This window comes from Actinia tenebrosa, unplaced genomic scaffold, assembly GCF_029948245.1.
Source record: "Actinia tenebrosa isolate PJP-AT-01 unplaced genomic scaffold, QUT_ActTen_1.0 PGA_scaffold9__36_contigs__length_13948895, whole genome shotgun sequence".
In the NCBI taxonomy this organism is placed as follows: Eukaryota; Metazoa; Cnidaria; class Anthozoa; order Actiniaria; family Actiniidae; genus Actinia; species Actinia tenebrosa.
In genome coordinates, this window is record NW_028292586.1 from 6717888 (window position 1) to 6745666 (window position 27779).

General features: G+C 37.8%; 5 protein-coding genes and 2 long non-coding RNA genes across 7 annotated transcripts; 4 read left to right on the top strand and 3 right to left on the bottom strand.

The window, feature by feature from the left end:
* The first annotated feature begins 85 nt into the window (after window positions 1-85).
* Window positions 86-20518, top strand: LOC116296177 (uncharacterized protein C05D11.1). The gene is made up of 22 exons (XM_089024640.1): window positions 86-239; window positions 5438-5520; window positions 5792-5950; window positions 6287-6442; window positions 6855-6908; window positions 7051-7173; window positions 7335-7967; window positions 8746-8889; window positions 9626-9826; window positions 12223-12325; window positions 12865-12995; window positions 13645-13763; window positions 14288-14349; window positions 15164-15249; window positions 15638-15795; window positions 16185-16365; window positions 16777-16826; window positions 17250-17343; window positions 18251-18367; window positions 18853-18896; window positions 19078-19230; window positions 20097-20518. Exons 1-22 carry the CDS (start codon window positions 98-100, stop codon window positions 20149-20151), a joined length of 3048 nt encoding a protein of 1015 aa, XP_088880766.1. The 5' UTR covers window positions 86-97; the 3' UTR covers window positions 20152-20518.
* Window positions 1230-4128, top strand: LOC148904623 (uncharacterized). Its single transcript, XM_089025289.1, has 4 exons — window positions 1230-1370; window positions 1442-1559; window positions 1657-1757; window positions 2658-4128. The coding sequence occupies exons 1-4, from the start codon at window positions 1361-1363 to the stop codon at window positions 3809-3811; spliced, it is 1383 nt and encodes a 460-aa protein (XP_088881415.1). The 5' UTR covers window positions 1230-1360; the 3' UTR covers window positions 3812-4128.
* On the bottom strand, window positions 1749-4817 carry LOC116286250 (uncharacterized). The gene is made up of 4 exons (XM_089025288.1): window positions 4451-4817; window positions 4138-4374; window positions 3864-4008; window positions 1749-2585 (listed from the first exon to the last, which is right to left on the bottom strand). The coding sequence occupies exons 1-4, from the start codon at window positions 4735-4737 to the stop codon at window positions 1791-1793; spliced, it is 1464 nt and encodes a 487-aa protein (XP_088881414.1). The 5' UTR covers window positions 4738-4817; the 3' UTR covers window positions 1749-1790.
* On the bottom strand, window positions 10381-11586 carry LOC148904624 (uncharacterized). The gene is made up of 2 exons (XR_016118761.1): window positions 11209-11586; window positions 10381-10467 (listed from the first exon to the last, which is right to left on the bottom strand). It is a non-coding gene; the product is annotated as an uncharacterized LOC148904624 (long non-coding RNA).
* On the top strand, window positions 10476-11552 carry LOC148904625 (uncharacterized). The gene is made up of 2 exons (XR_016118762.1): window positions 10476-10762; window positions 11177-11552. It is a non-coding gene; the product is annotated as an uncharacterized LOC148904625 (long non-coding RNA).
* Window positions 20397-27147, bottom strand: LOC148904626 (protein SLC31A2-like). Its single transcript, XM_089024641.1, has 4 exons — window positions 26867-27147; window positions 25533-25602; window positions 24243-24486; window positions 20397-21741 (listed from the first exon to the last, which is right to left on the bottom strand). The coding sequence occupies exons 1-4, from the start codon at window positions 26939-26941 to the stop codon at window positions 21534-21536; spliced, it is 597 nt and encodes a 198-aa protein (XP_088880767.1). The 5' UTR covers window positions 26942-27147; the 3' UTR covers window positions 20397-21533.
* On the top strand, window positions 22575-23815 carry LOC148904627 (uncharacterized). The gene has a single exon (XM_089024929.1). The coding sequence runs from the start codon at window positions 22575-22577 to the stop codon at window positions 23649-23651; it is 1077 nt and encodes a 358-aa protein (XP_088881055.1). The 3' UTR covers window positions 23652-23815.
* Window positions 27148-27779: the final 632 nt, after the last annotated feature.

A 27779-nucleotide genomic window follows, 5' to 3' on the forward strand; every position in this document is an offset into this window, starting at 1 on the left:
TTATATTATTACAACATTTGAGTTTCATACTTTTGCTTTTTGATTGGGATCCCTGTGGTCCCGCGGGATTTTGGGGAGACAGCAGAACTCATTCAAGATGGCGGCCAATTTTGAAAGTATTTCGTCCTTCACTGTGTTGGACTACATACCAATAAAGAAATACCGGTCTAAAAGAACGGGAATTCAGTTTTGTTTCGCCCAAGTTCCAGGTCCACTTGTCAATGGCTACCTGTGCCTAGGTTAGTGTAATAGAGAATAAATGTATCCTTATGCTCCGGGAAGATATCATGTCAAAACACGAAACTTTTCGATGGTACAGTACATGTATCATTCATTAACTCCACCGAACTAAATAGAGCAGGTTATTTTATGTTAGGTTTATGATGTTATACGTTAGGCTATAATAAAAAAGGGTAGAATGGATGAGAAAGGTTAGGGTACAGGGTAGGAGGCCCTGTATAAAGGGTACGATACAGGTTGGTATTAATGATGAAAGGTTACAGCTGTATTAATGAAACTTGATTCGTTACTCCTTTACCGCAGTAAGGGTAGAGTAGAGTAGGTAGTTTGGTAAGGCCAGCTTGGTTGAATTAAGCTAGAAAATATAGGGTAGGGCTGTTAGAGCATATAAGACTAGGGTTGTTTAGATTAGATTGGGTTAAGGTGGTGTTACACGGACCAGCTTGCAACGCCTATTTTTTGCGCCAACACTGTTGCACGAAAATTAAAAATCGTTGCCGTGTAACATAGCGCCGAGGACGATTTTTCGTGCAATTTTTCACTCTGCAACACGTTGCAAGTTTTTGATCTGGCATCAAAAACTTGCAATACATTTAAGATGACGAATTTTCAGCAAATCGATGTGTGTAAAATGTCCATCGCCTCCATCGCCTATTTGACGCGCAACAAAACAGTGCCGATTGTAGAAGAAGTAAGTTTAAAGAATACAGCAACTGCAACAATACACCGATCCCGCTTGTCAATCTCCGTAATAAAAGTAGCCAATCAGAAGTCAAACTTTGAAAACGCCATTTCCGGTTTTAGACGACGCCATTTTGTCGGACAAGTTATCAAGGTCTGTGGAGGTTGATACCTTTGATATCTAGTAATATTTTCAGTAAATATTGCTTTGAGGCTTGCTTTTGAAATTTTTTAAGTTCCGAAAAATAACTAGAGGTATGGTCAAGCACTGCTGCTATGGTACTTGTAAATCTGATTCACGGAAAAGTGATATATCCGTCGTGTTTTTCCCCTTCCCAAAACCCAAAACAAGGCATGAAGACTGCCTTCGTTGGATTAAAGCTTGTGGAAGGCCTCACAGCGATTTTAACATCCAGAAAATTACGAAGGACACATATATATGTTCAAAGGTAAGCAATAAAAACGATATTTTATTATCAGAACAATCATTTTGTGACATTTTCAATATTCGTTCTTACAGCACTTCATCGATGGTCATCCAAGCGAGAACTTCCCAGATCCAATACCTGCAGATGGCAGTGCTATAAAAAAGGAAGACCAGCTCCAAAAAGGAGAATGCAAACTACTGAATCCTCAAAGTAAGATTGATATAACATAATTTTTCGTGTGTTTTCAATGTAAACAGCTATAACAAGACACTAAACTCAATACTCCATTTATTTGGTTCTTATACAGTCCTAATGTAACCCAACAAAAAAGACAAAAAGAAAACGAAGACGAGCCCGAACAGTTCACAGGCATAGATACATTTACATTGGATCCGCCGATATTACAAGGTTAGAAATTATGCTTTTACATGCAATATTTCATTATTCAGAACTTCTTGTTATATATGGAATTGCATATTTACAGTAAAAGTCAGCAAGCTTCATGAGCATTTGTTGACATTTTGTTTTTTCAGGAAAAATTCTCTGAACAAATAAGTCCTTACTTGTGTACACAACAAATTCACAGAAAGGAGCTCCAGTCACCAATAACTGCCCCTGGACCTGGAATTCATAATCATGACCCCTTTTTAGCTGAAGACTGTCATTATTAGCTTCCAAACAAAAATTTGGGAGTTGAACAGCTTGCCTTAAGATCATGTCCCTAGCACTATAGGGACATTTGACTTCTAAGATTCCAGTCTTCCCCATATCACAAACCTTTCCATCAGGAGAGGCCCCCAAAAAACTGAAAGCAGGATTAACAACTAAACCACAATCATGAACATGAATGGCTCTGTTTTTCTCTACATATGCTCCTTTGGCATCTCCCTCATGCCTTTTTCCATAAGAAGTGGCCTGAGATGAAAATGTGTCAGCATCAAAGAGGCTTTTAAGGAATTTTTCATTGATATCTTTTTTTCTCTTGAGAATTCTCCCAAATTGGGAGGCAGTGATTCTTTTAGCTCGACATTTAAACCACAGGCTGCTTTCAGATTGAAGGACTGTTGCCTTTTCTAAGTCTACTGCATCCTTGTGGGTTATTGGCTCTATGCTGTTGCACTGGAGGTGACTGGGGCTTGTCAAGTTATATTCAACAGGCTGTGGAAATATCACATCTCCACAGGTTGATGATACTGTTGCAGAAACATAAGGTTGTGCTTGGTTGTAGAATTTTGCCTGAAAAAAATATGCACATTATATTCAAAATGCACTATCATTAATAACAGCACTTCTTTTGAAATTTTATAGGAGTGACATACTCATTGGACAATCTGGCTAATGCCTGTGAGTTGAGGAGACTTGAAAATGAAATTGAAAGACTGAAGCTGCAGGTAGAAGAAGAGCAGAAACTAAGACATAGCCTAGAACAGCAGCTGGCATCATCAGTTCTCAAGGAGGAAGCACTTAAAAGGAGCTTTCATGAAAAAGTGGCCAAAATGAACTTAGATACAAGAGAAATTGGGTTTTCAGTTGAGATGGTTAATCAATCCAAAATAAAAGCCCTCTTGAAGTATTATACTGGGTTTGATTACAATGCTTTTGAAGCTCTCTTCAAGTACCTGATTCCCAAACCTGATGAAAATCCAATTTGCTACACAGAAAAGGCAAATGCTTGTATGGAACTGAATTTAAAAAACCAATACTTCCTTGTGATGTGTAGGCTGAGAAATGGGTTCCATATCAAGGATCTTGCCTACCGGTTTAATATATCAGAGCAGCTTGTGAGTATCATTTTTAATTCCTGGATACACTATATGTATCTAAGGTTAGGTTATTTGTCTCTCTGGCCTGACAGGGATACAATAATCCAGCACATGACACCTGCATTCAAGAAAGACTTCCCTAACATAATTGCAATCATTGACTGCACAGAAATAAAAACAGAACGACCATCATCCCTGTCTTGTCAGTCACAGCTATACTCAGATTACAAGTCAACCACCACCCTGAAAGCATTAGTTGCAACTGACCCAAGAGGATCACTAATGTATACTTCATCCTTGTTCACTGGCTCAATATCTGATAATAATATTTGTAAAGACAGTGGTTTCTATGACCTCTTACAAGACCACCTCAAAAATAACAAGATTCAGGTAAATGATGCCATCATGGCTGATAAGGGCTTTACTATTGAAAAGGAACTTAAGGATTTGGGCTTGCAGCTGAATATCCCACCATTTTCTTCCTCCACTGGCCAAATGACAAGCGGTGATGTACAAAAAACAAGAGTGATAGCCAAACATAGAATCCATGTGGAAAGGGCCATCAATAGAATTAAGAATTTTAAACTTGTGAACAGAAGGATCCCAGTCTGTATTTTTCACAATATCAATGAAATTTGGTTGGTTTGTTGCTATTTAACTGCACTTCAAGATGTTCTGGTAAAGATTCCCACATCATGAATAACAGAAGTCATGCAAATTGTTAATCAAAAACAGGAATAAAATAGAATACCTGATAAATAAGTGGTGATCCCTGTTGTACACGTCCCAAAGCTGTGTCTGTCTCATTATTGTTCTCATTGACAAGATAGGCAATAGCACTATTTTTCAAAGTAGATTTTAGCTGCTGAATTTCTGTCTTGGTGGGAGGGACCAACCTGTCACAAGCAAAAAAAGATTACACCTTTGTTGCTGGAAAACCTGGATAAAATAACCAAAAATAATAAGATTTGTAAATATAACTGCTGATGAAAATAAAGATTTTATCTTTGTGTTGATCAGTTTACCTTTGTTTTGTTGTTTTGGTGAATACAGGCCTTTTTTTTCTCGTCGCATAGCGTTTTGCCTTAGCCAAGATCATATTTACGACAGGTCGGGGTTTAATTTTGGTTCCTCTGGGCCTATGCCATTGTTGGGGTAAACTAGTACAAGACAAGGAAGTCGGTACTTCCTTCAGTCCTTTTTGCTGGTAGTGTATCAACGTGAAAACCAATGCAAGAATATGGGAACACGTTCCAGACATACTAAAAAGAGATGCCACATTAGAATCTGATGATCTCCCTTTTAAGTTATAAAGAAGATGAAGAGATGCATGCTTACCCTGCCACGCAAGTGCAATTACAATCTGTAAAACGACGTTCCTCTGTAGAAATATCCATATGGAGTTTGTGTGGTGTTTCATTTTTGCGCATCGATCGGTAACATTTGCTTGAAACAATTGCATGTTTTTCTTCAGATGTTTGCAATTTGACATCAAAGACATAGCCATTTAGGAAATAGTTATATCCTCGCTCCTTAGATCTTAACGTGAGAGGTCGTGATCCGAAGAAATTTAATCCAAAATCTTTGGGTAATGCATTCATCGATGTAACGCCAGGAACCGCCATATTGGATTTAATGTCCGAGGTTGCCTGGTTGCTATGCGTTGCTATGAAGGGGCGGAGCTTGAGGGATCGGTGTATTGTCTAAACCTACTAAAACAGACAAGATAAAACTTTTTTAGTTGAAAAAAAATGATAAAAGCAAGAAAAGAAGAAAAATGATAGCCATGGGTGAGTTGGCAGCGCGTGGACTGAATACTAAAGTAATTTTAAAGTAAAGTACTAAAGTAAAGTTGTTCCCATGTAACATGTCGAAAAAAATCGGCGCACAAATGGCGCAACAGCGTTAAGCGAAAAATTGGTGTTGCAAGTTGTTCCGTGTAACACCACCTATAGGTGTTAGTTTGAGTAATAGGACATTTGCATGATGTTGTCATTTGACTCCCACTACCAAGATGCTTCACAAATTTTCTTTCTTAATTAAATTTGTATTCCCTCATGAGAATAGTAAGACAATTGGTGCTAATTGACTGAACAAAAGAAAGTGTGCAGGGTGTCTGGTAGTAGAGATCAATGACGCCATCATGCAAACGTTCTATAGGTTATGTAGGTGTTAGGTTAGTTTAGATTATTATATAACACATATGAATATGTTACATTAAGCTGAGGTACTCAACTATACTGTATAAATCTGTTCCAACTAAAAGTAAATATTAAATTGAATAATGGTTTGATGTACAATGAAAAATGTTATATGTATCTATAGCAACTGAGGCTCATGATGATGACGGCCTGCCACATACCCTGGAACACTTGGTCTTCATGGGCAGCGAAGACTATCCATATAAGGTACAGTACATGTATATGATCTTCTTTTGGTATCCTACATACCCTACAGTACATGTACCCACAACGTTTCTCAGGAGCTATGCCTTGAAACTTTCCATCCCTCGTCAACTTCTCTTCCTATACACATTTATAATACAGTAATTACAGTTTTTAGGGCACATTTTGCCACATCTCAATACATTGGCATGCTATCAGAGACAACTTGATTTCTTATTTCACCCTCCCCACCCCTATGATTCTTAAATAATATACAGTGTACCTTGTGTTATAGGGTTTGTTGGATTTACTGGCAAATCGTTGCTTGGCACAAGGTACCAATGCCTGGACAGCAACAGACTATACCTGTTATACCATTGAGACAGCTGGTAGTGAAGGGTTTATCAACTTGTTACCAATCTACCTGGATCATGTACTCTATGCAACACTTACGGTGAGTGCTTTTATCAGTTACAATATGTAAGGTGATTGCAGAACATGCCTAGTGCATGCACAATTGCCGAGGTAACCATGACAATGCAGCCTGCTTTAAGAAGTACAGTACAAGAATATACATTGACAACTAGAACATAATATATTCTTGGTATAATAAAACCAACCAATAAGTGAATGTGCTCCATTCACTCATATATAAGAGCACTTACAGTAAAATCACCAAAAGCAATATTAAGAAGTGCACGATTCTTCTTTCGTGCTCTCTGCATGCTTTATAACTGAACAGAGCATGAAAAAAAAGATTTTCTTTCTTAATCTGATATATTGTGTACAGGAATCTGCTTATGTGACAGAAGTACATCACGTCAATGGTGAAGGTGAGGATGCTGGAGTTGTCTACTGTGAAATGCAGGCAAGAGAAAACAGTGGAAGAAGCAGAACACATCTTAACCTGTTGAGAAATCTTTACCCAGGACATTGTGGACTCAAGGTATTACGACTGCAAGAGATCAGCATTTTCCCATATGGACAGAGGTGTTGAGGGGAATTCTTCTTTGAATAACGCTGTATTCATTTGCTGGTTTTCAATCATTCCCAAAGGAGTGAAATAACAAAAAACATGGCATCCATGTTGGTTGATATAACAAAAGAATTCATAAGTCTCAATAGCCATCAGTTTAGTGGAGGGTCATGATTAGGTCTTTTGTTAAATTCAATTGAGATGGTGGCTATAACATCTTACATTTGCAAACAAAGAATACTACTTTCTTTGTGGAAATTCCTAGGAAGCATTGGGCTGTTAGTGTATTAATCTCCAACGAAGGACAGCTTAGTCACGATTGAGAAATGAACTAGGAGAAATGATATCTCAATACTGAAAATATTTTTTTCTCATTCTATAGTCAAAGACAGGAGGTATTATGGCAAATCTACGGACATCTTGTAGTCATCAAAAGGTATAGAAGAGTATATATCTATATCAGTCATTTACATTGAAACTTCACATGAATCTTACACATCCCAGATGCAACTGTCTCGTACCCTTTCAAAAAAGTACATGTACAACCATTAACATTCTTATTAATGTACATGAATTAGGTGTGTGACTACCACCGGCAGTTCTATCGACCTGAGAACCTGTGTGTCATCATAACTGGAATGGTTGATCCAGACAAGGTGTTTGAGGCTATCACACCATTTGAAGACAAAATCCTCTCCAAGGTACAATTAATAAGTAAATACTGGTTGCCATTATTCCTGGCAGTATGAAACATTGAGACATGGCGAGAAGTAACATGAATGTAGTTGTGAGTACTGGTATGTAAGATTGCAAATATGATAGCATGATCTGAATATAACAAACATTGTTTTTGTGTTGTCAGGGATCTCTTCCGCCATATACAAGACCTTGGCAAGATCCTATCCCACCCCTCCCCTCTAGTGTCAACATTTCAATCCAGTTCCCCACAGAGGACGAAACATCTGTAATGGTTCTGGTTGGCACCAGGGGACCAGGGTCTAATGATCGGCATGGTTTAGCAGCTGTTCATGTCATTATGGACTACCTGACTGACACCTCAATCGCACCTTTGCAGCAACACCTAGTTGAAATTCCTGAACCTTACTGCAGTGACGTTGGGTATGACCTGATCGAGCATCCACAATCTTGCCTCTATATTATGGCTGATAATGTTGCAGCAGAAAAGTTAACAGCCACCAAAGACAAGATTCACGAAGTCCTGCGCGAAATTGCCTCTGGTCGGGAGATGATTGACATGGGTCGAATGGCATCTGTCATCAACAGGTTGATTCTTGATGCAAAAGACAAGATCGAGAATGATTCTCATGATACGTTTGCGGACTTCATGATCTTTGACTTTCTGTATTCAAAGAGTAATGATCAGCTGGAGTCAAGAACCAAACTCATTACTGAATTGAAAAGTTTGGCATGCGAGTCTGCTGATTATTGGGCGGAATTAGTAAAGCAGTATTTCGTAACTGCACCAGTTGTCACGGTAATTAATTCTTTATAACAATAAAATATCTATCTTGTGAAATTTGTATACACCTACTTGCAAGAACGTTGTCTTACAAATTTAGAACATTAGTAATTTAATGAGAAAGGAATACATTAAAAGAGAAAAGAAAAAGTTCAGCTTCAGGGCTCTTCTTTTGTTTTTTAATATAATTCCTATCCCACTAAATCACTAATGTTCTATTTTTGTATGACAACGTTCTTGCAAGTAGGTGTATATTTAATTAGACGTAACATTGGCATTCAAGTTTATGAAGATAGTGGTTATAATATTAAGTAGCGTTCTTTATATCCATCATTCCCTGTAAAGCCTCGTCGTCTATGGCAACATGAGCATAACATAAGCAGAAGTAGAGACATAAGGATCAAAGCATCCCATTCTTCTTATGCCTTTGCTTATGTCACTGTATTTCCCAGTGAGGATGTACACTCTTATGCTTACTTGTGCTATGTCACTGAACTTCCCAGTGAGGATGTACACTCTTATGCGTATGCTTGCTAGTGGGGACCAAGCTTAAGGGGCTCTTCCGTGAAGTTTGCTCAACATGCAATACCACTACATTTACTATTTACAACACACACTCAACTCACATGTTGATTTTTACAGAGGGTAAAGACCAGAGAACCCAGATAAAAACACTCATGATGAGACCATGATAATGGTGATCATTTAATGATAATGATGACAAATTGTAATGATAATTCAATGATGGTGTTGTAGCTGATAATAATGATGCAATGATGCTTGTTAATTCCAGGTTATAGGAGAACCAAGTGATCAGCTGATGAAGACAATGGCAGCAGAAGAGAAGCAAAGAGTGGAGGAACAGAAGAAGAGACTTGGCGATGAAGGACTGGCTGAGAAAGCAAAACGGCTTAAGACTGCTTCTGATGACAATGAGGTAAACTTACTATCTTACTGCATTCACACTGACCATAGTCTTTCTGCATATTTAGAAAGCTGGAGTCACTTGCCAGTTGACTTAAGATTGTGATATTGATTTTTCAAAATGTTTGGTTTCAGTGTCTCAGAGCAGGACTTGTTTTGTAAGCTTTTTTCAAATGTCATTTATCCATCCATCGATCCATCATCCATCCATCCATCCATCCATCCATCCATCCATCCATCCATCCATCCATCCATCCATCCATCATTTCATTCATTCGTTCATCCATCCATCCATTAATTCATCCATTCATTCATTCATCCATCCACCCGTTCATTCATTCATTCATTCATCCATTCATCCATTCATTCATTCATTCATTTGTTCACCCATCCATCCATTAATTTATTCATCCATTCATTCATTCATCCATTCATTCATCCATTCATTCATTCATCCATCCATCCATCCATCCATTCATCCATTCATCCATTCATCCATCCATTCATCCATTCATTCATCCTTTCATCCATTCATTCATTCATTAACTTTACAACTAGATATACATTCAGTTACCTAATTGAGGGCATAGTCAACAGGATGTTCAAATTAGAATGTCTAAATAATTGACAATATAACAAAAATGGCATCATTAGATAAGTTGATGTACTGTATATGCTTATGGTTAACACTCAATTTTTTTCTTTGTCGTGCTTTCAATAATTTCATTTTTCACTTTTCATTCATTCAGATTCCAGCTCCTGTAGAAGTGGTCAGCAGTATCCCAGTTCCGTCAACATCCAGCATCCACTTCCACCCTATCAAAACCTTCAGCAATCGTCATTGCTGCAACTCTGCTAAAGCTGATCAGGAAGCCTCTACATGTTTGTTCCCTGTCCAAGAAATCCCATTTGCCTTCCAACTGGATCATGTCATGACCATGTTTGTTGAGGTAAGTTATCGTTTATTTGGGTAGCATGGGTGGCGTTCACGGCTAACGCATCGTCTTTCACCGCTGTGAGTCCAACAGTTCGGGTTGCTGTTCAGTTTATTTGATGTGTTGTTCTCTCCTATGCTATGAGGGTTTTCTCCAGGTTCTCTGGTTTCCTCCCTCCATAAAAATCAACATGTGAGTTGAGTGTTATATGTTGTAAATATAGAATGTAGTGGTAGTGCGTGTGGAGGGAACCTCACGGAAGAGCCCCGTATAGGGAGTGGTGGTTGTAAAATATTATTATTATTATTTATTTACTGTGTGGATGGAAACTACAAACAGTAATGTAAAAATTATTTGTTTCATCAACCCAAGAATTGTGTTTCGTTACAACCTAGCTTTCAGTCTCTGCGGTCATCTTCAGGGTTAACATGAAAAATATTGTATTACAATATTGTCAAAAAAACTAGCATTCTCAAACATTTTGAATGTGCGATTTAAGTTTTGAAGACAACCTAACTAGTATGTGTGTAACCGGCGGCAAGGCGCTCAGCTATGAATCAGATTGCAAGTGGTTTTGACAAAAGAATTTATTGAAAAATTCACACAACTTTACAATACATGAAGAAAAAAAACGGGAACGAGATTACAGGATATCTCTAATGAAAACAAGAAAAATATTTACAATGAGATAAAATAAATTTGTAGCTTATCTAAATAGCTAAAAAGTTATGAATAAAATACAGTTTTGCTGGATATAAATAGAAACGGAAATACGTAAATTACGTCACAGGTAATTTGAATATTGCATACTGATTAGCAGTGTTTACAATACGCGAGTGAAAATTACTAGGTTGCAAAGTTTAATGTACAAGTCGGTAAACCGTTTAAAATGAACTAAACCAATGGAAAAAGCAATAGGAAAAATTGACTAGAGGTTAACTATGGCTTTAGGTAAGTATTTTAACCTTTGTTTATGACAAACTAAGAATTACACGGTTTACTGAACACGCGGTCGCGACAATGACCTTGAGTGTAGAGTTTAAGTAGCGAACAAATTAAAGGTTGGAAAGAAAAGGTCTTTTATCCCGCAGTTAAGGCTATTTATCGTAGTAAAAAGGTTAAACAAGCGAGTAAGGCGGTAGCGATCCTATAGTAAACGTCTTAAAGAGTTTAAAAGACAAGATACACTCAGCGTGATTACTAAATTACTACTGCGTGAATAACTTTGTACTAAATTACGCGCTAATGCGACTAGAATTACTACAACATGAAACGAATGCTTAACAAATATATAAATAATCTAAGCTATAAAATATAATGGCTAGTTAACGATATGAACATAGATTTGTCCTAAATCTATCCTAGGTATAAGTGTAAAAGGCTTCAAAGATTCATACCTTTACATCGTAGAGAATTCCTTGTCTTGATATGTGCAACGTCTTCAAGAACTTTTACTACACTGATTTAAGCTTAGTTTGGGCCTACTTTTATGGAAAAACCTGCATTCTTAAGACCTTACACATCCTATGCAATGTTGCACGCCCTAGGCGCAAACAGGATGTCCCAAACACGAACTTACGTAAACAAGCGCCAAACCTAGGCATGACTCACTGTAATGTAATTACGTACGGAAATTATTTCTTGCTTACGCATTTTCCACGCAAACAGTTAACTAAAGAATTACATTCCTATGTGTACACGAGGCATTCCTAATTAAAAATATAGATTTATGACTAAATAATTACTGTCCAAAATAGTGTCTTTTGACTCTGTCACATGTGCAAGGGTATTGAATGTGCAAGAGTATGAATGAATGAATGGATGGATGGATGGATGGATGGATGACATTATTATAGTTTTAGTATTTAGCATTTAGGATGACAGTAATCTTACAAGGCCAGCCAGTTCTAGTGTAATATGAAAACAATGCATTCTAACTTCATCCAATCAGCACACAACAACACCAACATTTCATGGTGTACATGAGGTGTATTCCACAACTCAGTGTTGTATGTCAAGTCGAACTAGCCTCATTCGCAGATATCTCTCTTTTGATTACAGCCTTTCTCATCAATTCTTGTAGTGGGCTACCCGTGATGCAGGAATCCCAAGTGAGGAGGAAGGAAAATACACCCTGTAAGAGAGATGCCTCCAAAGGAGGCTAGAGTAGAACTGTTTCTCCTAATTCTTCTTTCCCGGCAAACTTTTTGGATGGGGGGCTAATCGAGTTTCTTCTGTCAACACAATGGAAAACAATATAAAAAAGCATCATTTTTTCTACTGAAGGGGGGGCTTCAGCCCACTTTGCCCCACTGGATTTGCCCTTGAACCATGTAAACTGTCAAACCACTTGTAGATCCCCTTGTTTTCTGGTGTGGACCAATGCTCATAATCTCTTCTTTCGCTTCCAGATTACAGCCTTGTTTGACACCAGTGTCCTTCCTGATGACCTCAAACCATACCTGAGTCTCTTCCTTGAGGTTCTATTTGAATCTCCATTGACAAGAGATGGAAGTAGGTTGCATGCATCCCACGTGGCTCTCATGAAAATTAGCTTACTCGGTTCAAATCTCTGTGCACGTCCACAGGAATCCCAAAACACTTGTTTTTACTGAGTCCGGAGGGGCAAGTAGGACCACTCGCAGTCTAATGGAAATAAAATAAAAGAAGACATACATGCCATGTTGAAGTCAACCAACACGGTGACTATGGAGTCACATGCACAAAGAAAAAAGACCTGGCCACCATGTTGGATGACATAACATAACCAAGACAAAATTGTTTGTTCAAGTCATCCAACACGGTAGCTATTGAGTCAGCTGCACAAAGAAAAAAGCCATGGCCGCCATGTTAGATGATATAACAAAATAAAAAAGGACCAAATATTTTGTTCCAGTCATCCATCATGGCGTAGCCTCATTTCCTGCACTTCAGAAAAAATTACTGAAGTGTAAACAAAGGTTTTTATTCATAAGGGAATATAATCAGTTGCTGCCAGACCCTTGTGTGATCCATGGGTGTAATAATTGATTTCATAACGCTTTACATTTCAGCCCTGGTACCCTATGAGCAGGTTGTAGCAGAACTCACAGCGGATACCCTGGGGTATTCTGCTTGCATTGGAGTAAAAGGTTCACGCTTCATGCCTGGTAACTTTGAACAGCTTGCTACCATCAAATTTAAGGTATTGCTCCAAAATAGACCTTTGTGCACCGAATAGAAATATAGCAAACAATTTGAATAATTATTGTTCTAGACTAATTAGCCTCTCTAACATGTGAAAAAGCTCTTATATTTCGACGTGAACACGAGACTAGTCAGTCGTAGAACAATAGTTATTCAAATTGGTCGCCATGTTTCAATTTGGTGTATGGCTTTGACCTCTTTTGAGCTTGGTAAACTAGGTGCATTGTGGTCTAGGTATGATGAACAAAAAATGTTCGTACTCAAGCTAGACCACATTACATTATTTTCACTGGTCTAGCTTTCATACAAACAACACCATATAAGGTATGATGACCACAATACATACTGTACCTTTGGATCTAAGGTATCCTTTCTTATCTCGGACAACGTGTCAAATGACTATAACTTTGAAGGTGTTTTTTTGCATATAATATAATGAGCCTTAGACGGGCTGCTTTGATGCTACGATACGGGGCAAATTTTTCAAGAGAAGTAATGGGTACGTAGTAGTCATTGCCAGCAAATTTTCAGGTCGTGTATTGCATAACTGATAAGAAAATAAATAAACTTTATTAATGTCAGTCTTTTAGCGTACCACTAGTAGTACAATAATAGGGGGCTTTAAAAAATGTTTGCTTTGGTGACAGGTCGAGGCAGAAAAGTATGAACGAGGAGTCAAATGGTTGCACGACATCTTGTTTAACACTGTTATCACCAAGGAAAGGTTGGATATTGTAGCCAAGAAAATGATCAATGAGGTTGCAAGGTGAGTCTGCCATCAATTCTGTTTTCTGTTTCTTTTGTTGAATCCATCAGGGTTTGTTTTTTTTCGTGGTTTTTTTTTTTTTTTTCCTTCGTGTTTCATTTTCTTTTTGACGCTCTACATACCGTACCTACCCATCTATATTCTGTCTATTTATTGTTATATATTGGTTCTTATTTGCTTGTCTGTCTGTCTACCTTCTGGCTTCGGCCTACCTGTCTGCCTGTGTATATGCCTGCCTGTTGAAGGATTTTCAGTACAGTAGCACAGTAGGTAATGGAAGTGAGGACAAGGGGATAGACAAGGGATGTACTGGGGATCGGGGGGGGGGGGGGGGGGGGGGGGGTTGGTGGAGACGGTCTTTTGGGGACAGGGGACAGGGGACAGTATAGGCCGTCACTATGTGTGTGCCTGTCATGGTCTGCCTATATGTTTGTCGGTCTACGTTGGTTTGACGTTGTTTATGCTTCTGCTTCTGTTTCATTTGAGTATCATTCCTTACAGTATTTCGTCCTTTATCTATATAGTATGAAGAGAGAAGGTCGTGTGGTAACCAAGACACTTCTCCATAGCATCCTCTTCTCTAAAGGTAAAACATCCTCGGAAACTCAGGGGTAAAGTTCTGGCGCTCGTTTCTCACTCCGAAAGAAAAATTACCCCTGGACACGAAGTCTGTTAGAGCTTGTCTTGAAGTCCGAATTAATCTCTTTCCTGATTGGTCAATCCGCTGGGGTCCACCAATAAACATCAAGTATATGTAAACAAGCATGTGATGGCGTTATTTTGAATTTGGACTTTTCGAACAAGCTTTAACAGACAACCTGTGTCAGTAGACTAACAGACTTTTTTACTTTTACGGCGGCCGATCTTGAATTATGGGATGGGGAGGGGGCAAACCTAGAAAATTCACAAAAGCAATAGAGTGGCAGAGTTTTCTTTTTCATATAATTTGAAGTCTTGGTGTTTCGAGTATTGTTCCAGCTACCACCAAATTTCATTACTATTTAGATGTGCTTGTCATTGAAAAGCGTAAAGTTATATAAAACTACATCCTGACAGCTGTGCAGTCTATAAATTTTCCAATAGTTCGCCCCTCGGTAACCCATAATGTCTTGATTAAAACGATAGAATTCAAGATGGCCGCCGTATCCGGGTAAAAAGGTCTATAGAGGCTTTGCACCATCACGTGATGGTAGCCATGACAGGAGGCACAACAATACAGTCTTTTCTCCTGGGAAACTGAATTCTTTCTCACGTAAATCAGATAAGACCAGATTCAATTGTTCCTGCCTCCTATCATGGCTGCTATCACGTGATGGTGCAAAGCCTCTATTGCACGAAAGAAATCGTTCTTGTTTTTTGTCCTTATCATCAACGCATATTGTTCTATCCTTGTTCCTCAGACAGCAACCTCTTCACTGCGAATATGATCAGACAGCATGTTCTTCTTACCAAGATAGTAGAAGAGCTAGACACCAATCCTAAAATGGTGAGTGAATATGTACGTTTGAACCAGGGAACAACTGTTTCATATGATGGTATTAGTAAATGACCCAGTTTGAAAATTTCTTTGTTTTCAATTAATGTTTATGGATGATATACAGGGGGTTGGGGTCTTATTATGATTTTTTTTTTTTTTTTTTTTTTCTGTTTTAAATTAGAATCTTTAGTCTAGGGCATCGCACGATAATGACAAATAGTCTCGTGTATATTTAACAGCAATTTAGCCAATCACAAGTTCATATCACCAGTGGACAGACTAGAACCGACTTTTCTTTTTGTAACTACCTCTGACCCCTACACAACGCAGGCTAATGGTGTGATGGTGTGACACGATACCGTCACGTCCCCAATTTACTTCCCGCTATTTTTTCCAGGTCATAGATAAAGTAGAAGCTCTAAGAAATGTGCTGACGAAGCTATCAAATATTCGTGTTCACGTGGCTGCTGATGCCAAGAAATTGCCTAGCAACGCTGGTGACGTATGGAAAGCAACATTTTCGGCGGAAACATCTGCGGTTACCATACCAACAAGGTAACTATGTTTACTCGAAAGACAATGATGAGCAAGATTATTGACTAATAAAAGTACTGTGATGTTAGTAGTAAAAATACTACCAGAAGTTATGATGATGATGCTGATGGTTGATGTTGCTGATGATAGTAGATGATATGTAATATTTCAAACACTTGAGAGAGTTCTTCCTCCGATTTCCAAACACCGAAAAGTGAGTTGAAAAAACGAGGCGCACTCTTCACTTAATGTAAAATCAATGCTGAAAATATTGCGTTAGGGGTAAGGGGGATTTTGAGAAAATGAAGATTTGCTTCAAAATGGTCTTGATGGTGTTTGACGAGGATTACGATGATTTCTAGTCATTCCCGACAATTTTCGACAGCTAATCAGTCTTGATTTTTGTCCAGTTTACCTAGCGTCCCTTCTACCAGCACCTTCATTACAAAACCGCTGGTCCACGGGAAGATTGTTGGCGTGGGCTCAGTCGAATCGTCATATCTAACACAAGTCTCGCCGTGTATCAATACATATGATCATGAGGACTTGGCTTCTATTATGGTATACCTGGAGTGCTTGATTACCCTAGAGGTGAGGGCTTGATGTGTTATGGATACTTGGTCACTTTATTCGCATAAGTATTCTTAATGTCATTTATGTGTCTAGCAGTTTGTTTATCCCATCCATCCATCCTTGCATTCTCAGCTATCCATCCATCCATCAATCAATAAATCCATCCATCCTTGCATTCTTAGCTATCCATCCATCCATCCTTGAATTCTCAGCTATCCATCCATCCATCAATCAATCCATCCATCCATGCATTCTCAGCTATCCATCCATCCATCCATCCATCCTTGAATTCTCAGCTATCCATCCATCCATTCATCCATCCTCGCATTTTCAGCCATCCATCTAATTAATCCTTTATTCCATCTTCTCATCCATCCGTCCGTCATCCATCTTGTACTTTGATTTGTTTTCCATTTTTCTCTCCCCAAGGGTCCTATTTGGCGTCAGGTCAGAGGATTAGGGCTCAGTTACAGTTACAGGTAATGCATAGCTCTCATGAGGAACAATTTAGGTAACTGAAACATTTGGTGCAAAGGAGATAACAGTAAACAACTAGAAAGGGATTACGCAACGAAGACAAAAATAATGTTTAGCTTATATTTGACCTGGCAAGAAGAACGATGATATTGGTGGTGGTAATGGTGTTTATAAATTAAAACATTCTTATATCTAGACCCTTCTCAGTAAAAAATCAATTTTTTCGTAGAAAACTAAGAAGGGTTTGTGTACGAGAATGGAATGATGATAGTAACAAGGATTGTGGTAGTGATAAGTGTGGTAACGCGTTATTGTAATAACCGTTGTTGAGCTCCGTTGTTGATGTTCATGGTGATAATCGCATTTATTATGTAGCGCAAGATATAAATTGAAACGTTTGTTCTATCTGTTTTGGTTTTGTATAGCATGCGTGTAGACCCAGGTCAAGGGTCGTTGATATTCATGTTGGCGCGTTCAACACATCTTGTCAAGGCGTACGAGAAAACCAAAGAGATCGTGGTGAGTACGTACTTGTTACGTAAACTACATCTTAATGTTATTCCCAATCTCGTCCTCAGTGCCTGCGTTTCTTCTGGCCTGCGGCGAAGAACGAGGGCTCTGGCATAATCCATTTTTGGGACCAGGATTTCTTGGACTTCCGGTTATAAGGGCGCATGGTTTCAAAGCCTTGCCAAAAATAAAAACATGTTTCCGATTCCTAATTTTTATTTTGATTGGAAGTAAACCCAGAACTCTGCTTTAAAACATGATCATTGATTATATTTCACTTTAGGAAAATTGCGCATGCGCCAAAAAATAGATTATGCCAGAGCTCTCGTTCTTCGCCGCAGGCCAGAAGAAACGCAGGCTCTGGGTACGAGATCCGTAATTCAATTAAGCTGCGCATGTTCAATCAGGTTTTCTTAATATACAATTAATATACTACTTTCTTAGCATAGAGTGGCACTAACGAAATTAAGAATTAGCAATCATAAACTTGAAGTTGAAATGGGACGGTATCGAAGGCCTTACCTGATTTATGAAGAAAGAATTTGACCAGTTTGCAGCTCAGGAATAGAGAATGAATAACATTTTCTTATTCAGTGCCCAATATATGACTCGCAGAAAAAATTTTCAGAGCTAATAGGGAAAATACTAATATAAACCTTAATAACATGAACACTGATGACTGTTTCCTATTTCTTATCAACGCCCAAACAGTGTTCCTACATATATCAATGCATGTCGACAAGAGAAACCAAAATCAACTTATGAATGAAGATTAGTTTATTTAATTTATTGGGATCACCACCTATGTACTTTTTATAGTATAAAGTGCCAAATAATAATAATAATAAATATATATATTGTATTGTAATGTATACTATTTCTGCGGTCCAAACTATTTTCGTTTGTTGTTTCTTAGGATGGATATCTCTCAGGCCAGACCCTTTTTGAGCCAAGCGATTTAGAGGCTGCCATTAGTAGCGTCATTTTTGGGATTATTTACCGCGAGAAAAGCGTTTCATCAGCTGCTTATCAGGTTAGTAGGACATATTTCGCATTATCGTAAGCTGCATGAAAGTACTGTACTCCATGAGTCTAGCTGTTGTCCTCACATTGTGAACCATGGGCCTAGTTGTTGTCCTCACATTGTGACCCATTGGTCTAGCTGCTGTCCTCACATTGTGAACCATGGGCCTAGTTGTTGTCCTCACATTGTGACCCATGGGTCTAGCTGCGGTCCTCACATTGTGACCCATGGGTCTAGCTGCGGTCCCCACATTGTGACCCATGGGTCTAGCTGCTGTCCTCACATTGTGACCCATGGGTCTAGCTGCGGTCCTCACATTGTGACCCATGGGTCTAGTTGCTGTCCTCACATTGTGACCCATAGGTCTAGCTGCTGTCCTCACATTGTGACCCATGGGTCTAGTTGCTGTCCTCACATTGTGACCCATGGGTCTAGTTGCTGTCCTCACATTACTATACAACTGTATGACAACTTTTGCGTCTTTGTCTTTGCAGAGTATGATTGCACCTTTCAGGAATGTTGGGCCAGGATATAACGGGTACGACTTAGATTACCTCTTTCTTCGTGTTTTCTGATACCAAGGAAACGTATCAGTATAGAATGTTTACTCGGGCTCTGTCTAATATTCAAGAAAATAATGTGCACTTACTCGGGCTACCTGTAGACCAGGAAAAGACTTTGTCATCACCCTAATTTTCTGTTATTATGTTCAATCTCAGAAACCTACTCGAGAGGGTTTCCAAGGTAACGATTAATGATCTGGACCGCGTGGGACAGAAGTACATGGCTCCTTTGTTTGATCCCCTGACGTCACGGTGTGCTGTGTGTTGTCACCCATCGAAAGTAGAAGAGATCAGAGAAGGACTCGGAAAGTATGTGGTGAATGGTGTTATAAATATGCTTCATTTCGTAAATTATCTTCCTCATCGTATTCTATAGTAGTACAGTAGTAACACAAGGACAGTGGACAATGGGACGGAAGTCGTGTGCATTGTGACCCGCTTGTCAATCCGTGCAGTCCAGAATTGCGACATGCGGGTCCAACCGTGCAAACGGTCATTGTGACCCGTTTGTCTAACCGTCCAGTCCCGTGTTGTGACCTGGGGGTCTAACCATCCAGTCCCGCGTTGTGACCTGGGGGTCTAACCGTCCAGTCCCGCGTTGTGACCTGGGGGTCTCACCGTCCAGTCCCGCGTTGTGTCCTGGGGGTCTAACCGTCCAGTCCCGCGTTGTGACCTGGGGGTCTAACCGTCCAGTCCCGCGTTGTGACCTGGGGGTCTAACCGTCCAGTCCCGCGTTGTTACCTGGGGATCTAACCGTCCAGTCCCGCGTTGTGACCTGGGGGTCTAACCGTCCAGTCCCGCGTTGTGACCTGGGGGTCTCACTGTCCAGTCCCGCGTTGTGACCTGGGGGTCTAACCATCCAGTCCCGTGTTGTGACCTGGGGGTCTAACCATCCAGTCCCGCGTTGTGACCTGGGGGTCTCACTGTCCAGTCCCGCGTTGTGACCTGGGGGTCTAACCATCCAGTCCCGTGTTGTGACCTGGGGGTCTAACCATCCAGTCCCGCGTTGTGACCTGGGGGCTAACCGTCCAGTCCCGCGTTGTGACCTGGGGGTCTAATCATCCAGTCCCTCGTTGCGACCTGGAGTTGAAACTGTGAAGTCTCAAATTGTGTCTCACATCCCTTGGACCTCTCTTTCAGCATTTATTCACACATTTCATTGAATTCTATTCTAGGCTTAACAAAGATCTGATTGTCGTGTCCTCCCTCGAGGAAGAATTCAAGTGGTGATATATATTGATCCCACCTAATTATTTACTATTTAGTATATCTAATATAATAACAAATGATATTCCTTACACACACGACACTTTTCGGCATAGGTGTTTAGACTTCTTGTCGATAATGGCTTTGTGGGATAGGTAGTTTCCAGTCCTACTCTGAATTTCACCACAGAAAGCCCAAAATTATTTATTTTCACCATTTTCAAACTGTACTAATGCACGCATGTATGTGCACAACACACTGACACTGAATGAGACAGAGAAAACTGAAACCGCTGTTTATTATTATAAGTTACTTATATTATTTTACATCAGTTTCCCCCTTGATAATTTACGTTATTCAAATATGAGTGAATTAAAATCTAAAATTGAAATCTGTGAATTTATTGTAAGTTAACATTTGGACTCTAGACTAACCCTACATGATTGGATCCACGATCAGATCATGATGCACCATGTTCTCGATGTATTGCTAAATTCTCCTATATACAAGGTGTTTTTCGTTTTTTTGAAGTTTTATGGTTTCGTATTAAATACCTGAAGAAAAGGTAGAAAACTTTGTATGTAAATCACGTATTTCAATGAACAAGTCACGACTAAAAAATGTTTCAAAAATGAAATATTTCGAATACCCTATCTTAATTAAATTAGACTGATTTTCGCATGTAATTGATTGGAAATTGCGAGCAGGCGAATCCCCGACCACCCTCTTTCACTTATTTCTTTCACTTTTTCTATCCCAGTTTTCTACTTCCCTCTATCGCTTCTTTTCTTGCCCGTAAATCCATCCATCCGTTCTTTTTCTTTTCAGTTCTTTTCACTCCTTTCCTTTTCTTTCTTTTTCTTTGCTCACCTCCGTCGCCCAAGACTAAATTTCAAGGGAATAAGCTGAGTTGAAAAACTTAGTGTTGTTGCGCATGCCAGCGAATACTCGAAAAACAGAGAAGTATAAAGACATTCTTACTGCGCATGCTCGACGAAATGGCGTTTAGTCCAGCACTATTCATGGGTGTATTGCATCAACACATTTTGATTTTTACTGAAGTCTGGTGAAAACGAAAATATAAAAGACTCACCTATTATTTAATATAAATACAATATAGACCAATTTCAAAACTCGCACCGATGTGAGGCTTAAGTTGCGAACAAAGGGATCTGGTGTGACTCGAAGTAATCTGGCGTGATTCAAAAGTCACGAATCACGCCAGATTCCTTTGTTCACAACTTAAGCCTCACATCGGTGCGAGTTTTTAATTTGGTCTATTATCAACTATAACTTATTTTTACAGTAGTACAACTGTCGTTTAATTGATACATGCAAATTAACTATCTAAGTCGTCGTTTCGACCCAAATAAATACCGATAATAACTAAATGTTTTGGCGTGTGATTATTGAACGATTTTCATGGGAATTGAAACATTAGTAGTCAAGACTAGAACAGAGCGGTTACATATAAAATACCCAGTCCCTAGCCCGAGCACCACAGCTATCCCAAGCCAGACGTTGAAGGTCATGACAATGAGCATCAACAGGTAACCCAAGACTAGCTGAACGACGTGAAGAAGGACTTGAATCATGTGTCGTATAGTAAAGGGACTGCAAATAGAATAATAATATTGTAAACGGTTTGCTCAAGCAAATGCATGCACTAGTAAGCTTTTATCTCTTGAATTCGACTCTCCTTTATCTTCACTTTCATTTTATCTTTTTTTCCTTCTGCAATAAATCTCTTGTTCCTTAAAGTGTATATGACACGAAAACATTCCATCATTTAAAATGTATAGTTTGTTAGTAATAATAAATATATCGTAACAAAATTTGTTTCAAAAGCTTATTTCTTGAGATATTTGCGAAAGTTAATCCCAATTTGTGACGTCATTTTGTTGACACGTACTCTAGATTCAGTAGTAATGTACTAAATATAAATTGTAATTCATATAAATTAACAACAAAAGACATATTTTAGTCAGCTTCATTTGATAGCTTACGTAGTACTCTTCCAATGTTGGGAAATTGAAAAGTGTACTACTTGAAAATTAAGATTCTTAACATTAAAATTTTTTCGTGTCATATACACTTTAAGTTTTGCTCTAGCTCCGCCTAACTTCGAAATTTCAATCTTTTCTTCGATCAAGTCTCTTTTTTATCTATTTTAATGGCTCCTCATTCCTTTGCTTGTACCTTCTAGCATGCAGACTTCCTTTTTATTTTATTTTATTTATTTATTTATTTATTTATTTATTTATTTATTTATTTATTTATTTATTTATTTATTTATTTATTTATTTATTTATTTATTTATTTATTTATTTATTTGTTTATTTGTTTATTTGTTTATTTGTTTATTTGTTTATTTGTTTATTTGTTTATTTATTTATTTATTTATTTATTTATTTATTTATTTATTTATTTATTTATTTATACCCGCCATGATACAAAAAGATTGTGATGAAGATGATCGCAAGATTTTATCGCTACCGACACGATATGGAGGTATCGGTATTACTAACCCGTGTATTGACGCAAAGTATGAATTCTCATCGTCAGTCAAAGTAAGTGCCCCACTTGTGGAGAAGATTATCTCCCAATCTCACGAGTTGCCAGATGAAATTGAAGTGAAAACAGCAAAGCAGAAATGTCACACTGAGAAAGAAAAAGCATCCAAAGATGCGTTTGAAAGCCTGAAGGAAAGTCTACCGAAGATTACAGCCAGATCCTTGGACTTAGCCGCAGAGAAAGGAGCATCAACCTGGTTAACTGTAATTCCTCTTAAGGAAATGGGATTCGACTTGAACAAGAGAGAATTTAGAGACGCTTTACGTCTCCGTTATAATTGGTCTTTCAGAGACATTCCATCAAAGTGTGTATGTGGTGAAGATTTCTCGGTCGATCACGCAATGATATGTAAACGTGGTGGATTCGTAATTCAACGTCACAACGAATTACGCAATCTGGAGGCTGAGCTTCTTAGCACAGTATGCAACGACGTAGAGATTGAGCCCTTGTTACAATCAATCTCAGATGAGAAACTAAGCAAAGGAGCAAACAAAGCTGCAGACGCAAGACTTGACATCCATGCACGAGGTTTCTGGGAGAAGCAACGTTCTGCCTTTTTTGACGTAAGGGTTTGTCACCCAAATGCAGATACGTACAAAGATCTAGATCTACCCAAAATCTACAAGCTACATGAAAATGACAAGAAGCGGAAATACACCGAAAGAGTAAACGAAATCGAACATGGAACATTTACTCCCCTTGTCTTTTGTACAACAGGAGGTATGAGTAAAGAATGCAAAACATATCACAGTAGGCTTGCTGAACTGATAGCCCGAAAGAAAGGTGAAGAGTACCACAAAACAATGGCATGGATTAGGGCCAAGACTTGTTTCTCTCTGTTAAGATCTGCACTTGTATGTCTACGAGGCTCAAGGACTATAAAAAGAACTTATAATGATATAAACAACATAGACTTAGACATTCAGGTTGCTGAAAGCGCCATTTTATAAATTTAGATTTTTAGCTTATTAACGTAGATTTTTAGATAAAGATACATAGTTATATATTTAATATATATTTCAATTTTCCTTATTAGTCAGTTTTTCATCTTATAATTCCTTCTTCTTTGTAAGTATTATATATTAACATATTCATATTTAAATAATGGACAAATTCTATTCGTTTTTTACAATCTTGAAAAAATGTATAAATATTTAAAAATTATTAATTATTGATTAGAGATTATTGTCATTATTAATTATTGATTAAAGTAGTATATTATTTTAATAAGAAGTCTGATATAATTTTAAATTTTATTTATTTATTTATTTATTTATTCATTCATTCATCCATCCATCCATCCATTCATTCATTCATTCATCCATCCATCCATTCATTCATTCATTCATTCATTCATTCATTCATTCATTCATTCATTTATTTATTTATTTATTTATTTATTTATCTTTTTGCTCTCGTTTTAAAAGGAAAGGTGTGAAAAACTAAGGAGACGAAAGAAAAAAATGGGAAGAGGAACGGAAATTTAAAATGGGAAGGTAAGTTTTTTCCTTTCTTTTATTATTATTTATTTTTATACGTACTGTTCTCGTTTCCTTTCTGTGATCTTCCCTCGTTGAGCAGGCTGTAACGTCTGCGTACTTCCAAAGTTTAGAGACTCGTTGGAAGCTACGTTTTCTCTGGAGTTCACTTCGCTTCCTGCAGGAGACTGTGGCGTTATTTTCACACTTTGTTTATTGCTGGACATGTACAGTCTTATCCTCAGGGAGCGAACACATTCGCTCAAAATCGAGAGGAAAAACACTCCTATACAAGAGCCGACCAATACTGAAAAAAATAGAGGATTGCGTGACAATTTGGCTATTGCTGCATCTCATACGTATCGATATTCACAGTACAAGGATTACGTGAGTACTGTAGCATCGTGTGACCAAAATATAGTAAATGACGATGGTGGCATGACAAATAAACAAACAAATAAACGTTTCAAAGCGCAAAGAATAATCATGCAAAAAGAAATATATGAGAAAGATCTCCTAGTTAATTTTGAGTAAGATGCAGCAAACCATGTTCACAAGGCTATACAGCTATTTCGAAAAATACAGTGAAGGTTCTGTTGCATCTTGCATCTTGCAATCTTGCATCTTGCAATCTTGCATATTGCATATTGCATATTGCATATTGCATATTGCATATTGCAATGTTGCATATTGCAATGTTGCATCTTGCAAGCATGCTTGCATGCGAAGGGCCATAGCCATCAGCATAGTTGGTCCGGTTTTAACCGCATCACTTTTACCTTGAGAACCATTTTTTCCTCTTGTAAAAAATATTTATTACACAAGTAAATTATAAAAAGGACCACCTTTTTAAAACACCGGGGGCACTGTGCAAGTGGTGGCTACGGCCTTGTGCTTGTTGTACTACAATACCTTGAAATAATGTTTTTGAGTAAAAATACACAGGTGATTATTGAAAATCTCACGCGCTGATTGGTCGAGAAACTCACACACTATCACACGATAATCACCTCCAGCGCCGACAATCCAAAATTGTTGCTGCCGTTACCGTGAGAAATGTCTTTTATCTTTTTTTTTTTTTTTTTTTTTTTTTTTCTTCCCCGAATATTTCCCGATATTCACTTCGCCTTCGGCAAATAATTGAATAATATTCTCAACACAAAAGAAAATAAACCGGTTAAACTACCAGACAACGTTTACGAAAATTTCATGTGGTTTTGGCCTTATTTCGCTGATGGTATTCACATTCCCCATAGTGCAATTCGGGCTCAGTTGGTACGCAAAATGCAGCAAAACCTTCACCTACTTTTTTTGAAACAGATAAATATTATGATATACAAAAAAATATCATACCTGCTGATGACGATATATTCCACCCTTCGAATAGCAAAGTCACGTTTGTATTGCTGACTTTGAAATATGCCTGGAAAATAAAATAAGAAAAGGAATTATCTTTATATATATACTTTTTCATTTCATTTATGTTATTATTTATTATTTCATTTATGTTTCTTCTTGAATATATACTTCTCTCTTTCTTTTCGTTCGTTCGTTTGTTCGTTTGTTTTGTTTGTTTTTGTTTTTTGTTTTGTATTTTTCTTGTTTTTGTTGTTGTTGTGGTTGTTTGTTTTTTTGTTTGTTGTTGTTGTTGTTGTTGTTGTTTTGCTACTTATTTCTTATTTTTTCTTTCTCTTTCTTTTGCTTATTTACTTGCTTTTCTCTCCTTTGATCTCTTTTCTTTTTCTTTCCTCTATTTAGTTTTTTTTATCTCTAGCTTGTGTCTTCATATAGTAAAACTAGTTCTTTCTTTCAGGCCACAACTGGCCATTTCGAATTCGCGCGTACTGATAAGGATAATTATGATTTCAGTTCGTGCAAAGATACATTATTTAATTTTATATCTGGAAATAATACAAAAGCACTTGCTCACGCCAAAAACTAATTCAATATATCAATATGTTGGCAAATGTTGAATGATTGTATTTTTATTCCAAAGCGTCTTCTTTTTTTGTAACAATATTAGCACCAAGATCTTATGAAACCAAGAACGTTTCTCTTCATTCTTACCATACCACACATAGAATAACCCACACGATAATCTGGATCACTCACACTGACCTTTAAAGACTCATTGAACCTCTTTCGACCGTGTCAAGCAAAAGAAAATATATCCTCGATAAAACTGAACTTTAAGTTGTTTACAGGATCTAATCTTACTGGTTATTCTACAAAAAGATACATTTTTATTGCCCTTTTTTGCCTTTGTCCTTTCAAAAACGTTCAAGATTTCATAACTAATTTAGTTTCACTCAACAATTATTCAAGAATTATTCAAGATTTACCGTTTTTACTTTGGTAATTTTTCATTTACCTGACAAAAATCTCATTTGAATAAGCATTTATGCTAATTATTAATTCTATTTCCTTCACCGCTTTTTTATAGTTTTATTGTTGCTATAATTTCTTACTAACTTAGGAAATTAATTTTCGATTTGAATACTAATGAATAATTCTTACGGCTTTTTTCGCAGTCAAATAAAAAAGACTCGAATGTCGAAAAATAAATCATAAATTCATCCGTGAAAATAAATATCAGAATTGAAAATCGTGTGAATATTGTAGTGTAAAAATCTAAGATCCGGTTACAGAAATAAATTTGAAAATGAAATTGAACAAACACTGCTTACCATGCATTGCGTGCAAAAGCCGTTCAGAGACGGAGCCATTGTGGAATTTATCCGCATCTTGTTAATCATCAGCATTAGGTACGTATATTTCTGATGTATAGAAGTATAAGATACCTCTTCAGTGTGGGAATGGGAAGCGGTACACTTTGTCTTATAAATGTTGAAAGAAGTGACGTTTGTATAGACGCTGGACCAATTCCAGGTGAATCAATAGACGACTGTAAAAGCTTTATCACGTGTCTGCTGGGATATATTTTGCGTGATCAAAGTCACTAAAATGGCAGAGGAATTTTGCCAACAGAAAAATAATATCGAGCATAGTCGATTAAGCTGATTTAACGTCACTAAGTCAGTGGAACATGTCAATTGAACCTGCAGACGTAATGTAGCTTATTAATTGTTTTATATCTGTCCATTCAAATTGCCTTTCACAAATATGACATCAAAGACTGCCGCTCGCATACTGGCAAATCTTCTGTGTTTTATGAATGTCAAAGTTATAGTTTAATCTTATAGTTTTCAACTGAGTATTCTTGGGGGCAACCACATGACTCGAAATCCCTTGAGATATTTCATAACAATGGTACAGCCGCCATGTTGGTCGATCTAACAAGAGAAGCTAATAAGGCCGTTTGTCAGCCAACATGGCGGCTATGACGTGACTATGATGCTATAGGTAAGGAATGTAATTATAGACAAAATCCAATGGATTATTACAGAAAATAAACTTATCATCAAATGATATCCGTCTTAGCTGACAGATCATAAGTACCCTCCAAGTTTTATCCGGAAACCCTGAAACAGCCTGTGGACTGTTCAAAGTCAGGACACGTGGCTAACTTACATATGGGATTGCTTAAGAGCACCGACATCGAGTTCTTTATAGAATACTTACAGTCTACCCCTGTTTCAG